This window comes from Apteryx rowi, unplaced genomic scaffold (genome assembly GCF_003343035.1).
Source record: "Apteryx rowi isolate R43461 unplaced genomic scaffold, aptRow1 scaffold_19, whole genome shotgun sequence".
Lineage (NCBI taxonomy): Eukaryota > Metazoa > Chordata > Aves > Apterygiformes > Apterygidae > Apteryx > Apteryx rowi.
Window position 1 is genome coordinate 1616235 of NW_020448196.1, and position 6281 is coordinate 1622515.

General features: G+C 64.0%; 1 protein-coding gene across 1 annotated transcript in view; it reads left to right on the forward strand.

Moving 5' to 3' along the window:
* Positions 1–1505: 1505 nt before the first annotated feature.
* NCS1 (neuronal calcium sensor 1) overlaps positions 1506–6281 on the forward strand; it is a 13579-nt gene continuing 8803 nt past the window's right edge. Inside the window, exons 1-2 of the mRNA XM_026062062.1 lie at positions 1506–1581; positions 3005–3472. Coding sequence (XP_025917847.1) covers positions 1506–1581; positions 3005–3472 — 544 coding nt within the window. The remainder of the gene's footprint in view (positions 1582–3004; positions 3473–6281) is intronic.

The following is a 6281-nucleotide window of genomic DNA, read 5'->3' on the forward strand; positions in this document are numbered from 1 at the left end:
GGGAGGAGCCGGCGAAGACGCTCGCTTCGTTATCGGGGTGACATCCGTGCGCTCGCTTTGTTCCTTCCTCCCCGCTCGTGTTCCCGGGCCTCCTCGGAGGCGACCGGGGCCGGGGGCTTTCCGCATCCTTGCGGGGGGCCAGGGCAGCTCCGGGGATGCTCGGAGCAGGGCTACGCTGCAGGATGCGGCCGGGCGGGCTGGGAGCAGCCCCGAACCTGATCTCTGCGCTTCCCTTGGTGGCAAGTGCTCCGAGCGTTTTGTCCTGGAGACGCGAGTCGTGCCCTGGATGCGGTTCCTCTCGGTGCTGAGGAGGGATCAGGGCTCATTCCCGTATCTCCTGCAAATTATTCTCCCCTTAAGGCACGTTTTAGGTTTCTAAACGGAAGGAGGGTTGTCGGGCACCTCCGTGTTTCTCCTGCGCGTGTTTCTCCGGCTTCTCCGCGTTAATCCGTAGGAGCCCGCGGCGAAGCCCTGGCTGTCGGGGCTYCCTGGCCGGGCAGAGCGGGTGCTCAGTGCCGCGGGCAGGCTCCCGCGCCCGCAGCCGCCTGCGACGGGGCTCCCGGGAGCAGCCGCCCGGAGCCCGCTCGGCATTGCCCGGAGATGTCTTCCCGACCTCACCTTGGCCCGGGCTTAGCGGTTGAGTCAGGAGGAGCTTCCTTCCCTCCCGTCTGCCCCGGCTCGGCTGCCCGGGTCAGGGTGCCTCTGAGCAGCCGGCAGCGATGAAATCCCCGTAGGAAAGGGGAGAACGGAGCAAGCGGCCGTGGAGAGCCGCCGCCGTCCCGCAGGGCCCATGGGAGAGGGGCTGCTGGCCGTCACCAGSTTTTCCGTCTCCAGCAGTCCAGGGGCAGCTGTGCCCTCGGCGTGGGGCATCGCCCTGCCGGCTCCTGGGGAAGCCGGGATGAAACGCAGCCCGGGATGAAGCTGCTGCAGCCGCYGGCTCTTGCTGCGGGAGCGTTTCTGTGCGATTCATTAATTCCCACGCGAGGTCCCTCTCCTCTGCCCTTCCTCTGCCGTCTTCGTTGCAAGCAGCGACTGCTGCTTCTTCCCYGAACCCAATTTCTGAAACCTAATGTTGGGCCCTTAAATATTTAATAAAGTCTAAAAAGGATTTTAACTGCATATTGGCTTTCCTGTTGGTACCGGCCCCGGGGGAGACGGGAAGGGAGCCGCTCGTGGAGCTGCTTCTCCAGTCTGCTGGCTCGGCAGACCACTAATGGCAGCCGTTGGAGAGGAGCGCCAAATGCACGCGCCGTTCTCTCCGCACATTGCTTCGTGTCTCGGCGGCAACGAATGACAGCGACAAGGCTCTGCTCTTCTCCGAACATCTCAGAGCCGATGCCGGAGGTGTCCGCGTGGAAGGGGGCGAGGGGAGGAGGAGCAGGACGTCGTGGCCGAGCGAGCGGATCCGCGTTGCCGAAAGCGCCGGGGCCCCGCGCAGGGAGCRGTGCCGGCGCCGCAGCCCGGGCGCCGCGGGAGGACAGCGTGCTCTGTAATGTTTAACCAGGATGTTGGTGGCGTGCTTCAACCCCAGTTTTAACGAGAGCGAGTCGTCACGGCTGAACAACCCGAATTTCCGAAGCGGTGACGTGCGGCTCGGCTTCGAGGCCGCCCGTGTCATGGGGCGCAGCCGCGGGGACCCGGAGGAGCTCGGCGCTGCCTGAAGGCGCTGCCCGCCTCCCGTTTTGGGGTGAACGAAGCCCTGTAGCTGCTCTGCTCAGGAACCCCTTGGCACCTCCAACGCTGGGTTTAACCTTTGCTCCTGCCGCCTCAATCCCTTGCTCGTATGCTAAAGAGCAGTGAATAACTTCAGCTGCTGTTATGCTCTTGGTTACGTGTTTTGTAGGGACGAGGCCTGAAATCTGGTATACGTCTTCAGATTATGGTGATTCCTGATAATCCGGTCTGCAGGGGCGGAGGGTGGCGTTTATATTGCGCAGACACGGTCAGGCTGTCGCTTAGGTGTTTTGCAGGAGCCAGGTGTGAAGCTTGTAGTAAGCGTGGGTTCAGGCTGCCGTAGCACTAACCGCTGTAGCCCAGCGCGCGGGGGTGAGGGGTTCGTGCTCCGACGGGGATGCTAACCCCTGCAGTCTGCTTCCCAGGGGAAAGCAGTGAGACTTTAGCAAGTCTGTGTGCACATCGTTACGGTGTTAATCCCTATTGTCTGTTCTGTAGGGAGGAAGAATGGAGTTTATACTTGATGAATATTAACACTGAGATGATGTCGAAAGTAGCGTTTGTAATGGATTTATGTTCAAACAGTTCTGGAATATGTGTTTTGCAGAGGCGAGGGGTGGGATGTATTGGGCATAAATTGCAGGGTTTACTGGGTTCACGCAGGAGCGCCCAATTCATTTATGCATGAGCACGCAATAAATTCATGCATGAGTGCCCAGTCAGTATGCACATGAGTGTGCAACTAATTTACGCATGAGCGCCTGATTAGTTCGTGCATGAGCACCCAATTAATCTGTGCATGAGCGCCCAATTAGCCCGTGCATGAGCGCCCAATTAGTTCACGCATGGGTGCCCAATTAATCTATGCACAAGCACCCGATCAGTTCATGCCTGCGCACCCAATCAGCACCTGCACGAGTGTGTAATTACACGGATAGGTGCAGGAGCGCCCGAGTAACTCGTGAATGGGCACGCGATGGCTTTGTGCATGAGCGCCCGTCCCTTCCCGCGTGAGTGCCCCTTTCATTCACGCCTGCGCGCCCAAGCGCTTGATGCATGGTCGCCCAGTGAGCCCACGCAGGAGCGCCCGAGTAATTTATGCATGAGTGCTCGATTAGCTTGCATGCGGGCGCCCAATTCATCTGCGCACAAATGCCCATCTAGCTCAAGCATGCGTAGCCAGTCATGCATAAGCGCCCAATTAATTTACGTGTGAGCACCCAGCCCGTACACGCATGGGTGCCCAGCCAGCGCGCGCATGGGCACTTCTACACCGCGGCTTTAGGCAGCCCCAAAACGTCTGCCCGTCCGGGGAGCAGACAGATGTAAGAAAAAGCAGCAGCTGCGAGGGGAGGAGACACGCGAGGGGACGTGCGGGGAGACGCTCGAGGAGACGCGGCGCTGCAGACCTCGCGCGGGGGACGCCTGCGGCTGCTTTGTGCCGGGCCCGCGCTCCCCGCTGGCTGCTCCCCTACGGACGGACGTACAACTGCAGCCAGGCAACGGCTCTTCCCTGTCCACGAGGCAAAGCCGCGGGGGAAACGCAGCCCCGCGACGCCGGCAGGGACCGATGCCGCCAGGCGTCTCGGCGGGCGATGCTGGACGAGTTGCCGTCGCGGCTGGTGGCTCTGCTGCAACGCAGAGATAAGGTTGCAAAGTGGTTTTTGCAGAGAGCCCTGCGGCGGTCGGGGGAAAACTGCTCCGCGGCTGGAAATAATTAACTTTGCTTCTCCCGACAGCTCGGCTGTGTCCGTGGCCCCGGCCCCTGTGGGATCAAGGTGCTTTTATCCCGTGCAAGGTCTGGAGCGAGGGAGGGAGGCGCTGGGGAGCTCGGCGGCGACATTTCCCGGTGGATCAGCCGCCGGTCGGGAGGGCAGCGGCGAAGCCACGCAAAAAAGCTTTGCAGGGCTGGACCGCGACGGCGTCGCCTCGTGCATCCCACCGTGGCCGGGAGCTCCCAAACCCCGCGGCTCCCAAAGCCTTGCCCCGCTCCCGGCTCTCCTGCCGGGGCAGGATGATGGATGAGGATTCGCCGTCCCGAGCGCCTCCTCTCCCCGCTGCCTGGCAAACACGAATTAACGGGCTTAAGCAATGATTAACCAGAGCTGCTCTTGCGGCGGTGGCAGCTGGGTGGTGGGAAGCGAGGGGGCACGCGGGGGGCGGGTGGCGACGGCGCTGTCAGTCCCGCGTACGCCGCCGCGCGGTGATTGAAAGGCGGGGGCCGAGGGTGGGGGGCTCCGGGGGGCCGGGGCGGGCGGGCGCTCCTCGTTAAATGGGAATTAGTGCCTGTCTTCGGTCTTGCCGGGGACGGAGCCGATGGGAAGCGACGGGAGCAGCGCCGACTGCAGAGCCAGGAAGCCGGAGCACAGCCCGGAGCTTATTTAAGCACCAGAGCTGCTATTTAAGGGGGAACGAGACTCCCATGTCTTTTAAATCCCCGGTGTCCCTGCCCTCCGCGCACTTTCGCTCCCTGCTAGCTACGCTTYTGCTCTTCGTCTCTCCCTAATTCCCCCTTTTTCCAGCCGCGTGCCTGGCTCAGCTTGCCTGCGCGCCTGGGCGGGAGGTTGTTCCCAAATCCCTGCCGCCATGGCGCTGCCGCCTGCCGCAGGACGCAGGCTGGGGCTGCGCGTCAGGTCCGAGGCAGCGGTGCTGAGCGGGGACGTCTCGGACGTCTTGCCCGGCGGCTCGTGCCCGCGGTGCGGATCCTGCGCCTGGCACTTCCCCGTGCTCTGCCGCGAGCGGCGGCGATGCGGATGCTGACGGCACGAGCCGGCGCGCGGCGCTGTACYGGCGGGCGGGCGTCCTCGGCGCGTGGCTGGGGCTTCCAGCTCGGCGATGCCGCTTCCAGTACTACGGTTAATAATGAATACTAATACCGTGCATTTATTTAGTGCCTTTCATCCCAAAGGATCCCAGGGCACGCTGCATCCGCTAACAAGCTGCTACGCGCGCTATTTATAGCTGTGCCCGCAGCCGCTGCTGGAACGGGCGTCCCGGGGGGCCGGCAYGCGGCAGCTCTCCGGCTGAGCTGAGCACCAGCTCCTGGCTTAGCGGGGAGGCGCCGGGCACAGGGAYGGCCCGGGAGCACTCCCCTCCTCCAGGGAGCCAGGGATCCCTTGCGGGATCGGCTGCAGGGCCGGGACAGCCGGGTCTGGGTGCAGGTGGCGGTAGGAGAGGCCGGAGCTGCTCTGCTGATCCGAATCCACCCTCATCCTTGAGCACTGGGGGTCAAGCCTTCGGCTGCCTCCGCGTCTTGCTGTGAATTAGTTTGCGTCAGCTCGGTGTCTCGCCGCGATCGATGCTGGCGGACGTAAACGCCGTGGTTTCGGGGCAGGGGGCCGGCTCCCCACCCTGCCCCAGCGCTGCCCCGCGCTGCCCCGCGCGCCGGAGCTGCCGGGACGGGGAGCCTGACGGCAACGCGGCGGTGGGGCCGGATCCTGCCGGGGCTGCGTGTCCCGGYGAGGCGCTGCTGGGAGTCCCGGGCTCCCGCTGGCTGCCGCACGCACGTCTCTCTCTGTCCCCATCAAGTCATGCTTTGCTTGGCACCTTTCCGTGGGTGCCTACGAGCAAATCCCACCTGGGAAGCCCAGTTGCAATTTTAGGCCGGGCAATCTGGGAGCGAGTGGGTATGGATCCCATCCCAGATGGGATCCTTAAGGAGTCACGGACCACCCTGGAAAACGGAAGCGTGGGCGCACGCGGCACCTTCCATGATTCGATTGGGCTTAATCATTCGGTTGCTGCATCTCCTTTCGTCTTCGCCTGGCTCGGACGTTGCCCTCGGTCCTCCCGGGCGCTCGGCCGTGCAGAGAGCGTGGGGGATGCTCCGCGGCCAAATCCTGCTCGCCCGGCTCGGGCCGCACTCCGGCAGGATCCATGCACCCAGGGAGCTGGTTTTTGGTAGGAGAGAGTTGGCAAAGTCGGGGTGAGCAGCACCGTGGGGGCGCAGGAGCCTCCTCCTCCGTCCGGAGCCGCGGAAGAGCCGCGGTGCAAGGCGCCTCTTCCCCCCGCGCCGGTGGCAATCGCTGTTCCCGTTATCCCTGCAAGCAAGCGGTTTCCTAAAGGCACAGGAGCGGCTCCGGCGAGGTGCTGCTTCCCCGCGACATCTTGGCACGTACAGCGTCGCCTGGCCCCGGGCCCCGCTTGCGGCGTGCCACCGCTGGGGAGGGGGACGACGGCAGCGATCGCTGGCGGGGTTCAGGCTCAAACCCCTGGCAATGGGCTTTTGCTGCCTAACCGTTAGCTAGGACCCAACGCCTCCCGCGGTGCCGAATGGGCTGGCATCCCTCCGTCGGAAAAGCCGGCGCCACGTGGGAGCCTTGCGCGTCCCTCCGGCAGGCGCGAGGGGAGCCGGCTCCGTCCCCCCTCTCCCRCCCCAGCCCCGGCGTGTCGCTAGCAGTGTTGCTCCGCTGCTAAAAAAAGCACACGTGTCTTAATCGCTTCCTGCCGGAGCTGAAAGGCTGCTCCAGGCCCAAAATAGCACGTTGGAGGAAAGGCGGCCCAACGGGAGACGRCGAAAGGCGGCGAGCCTGGAGGGGCTGAGCCGAGCCTCCGACCTCGGCTCCGGGCCGCTCTCCTTGCCCCGTTCGCCTCCCCCGGAGTGCTGC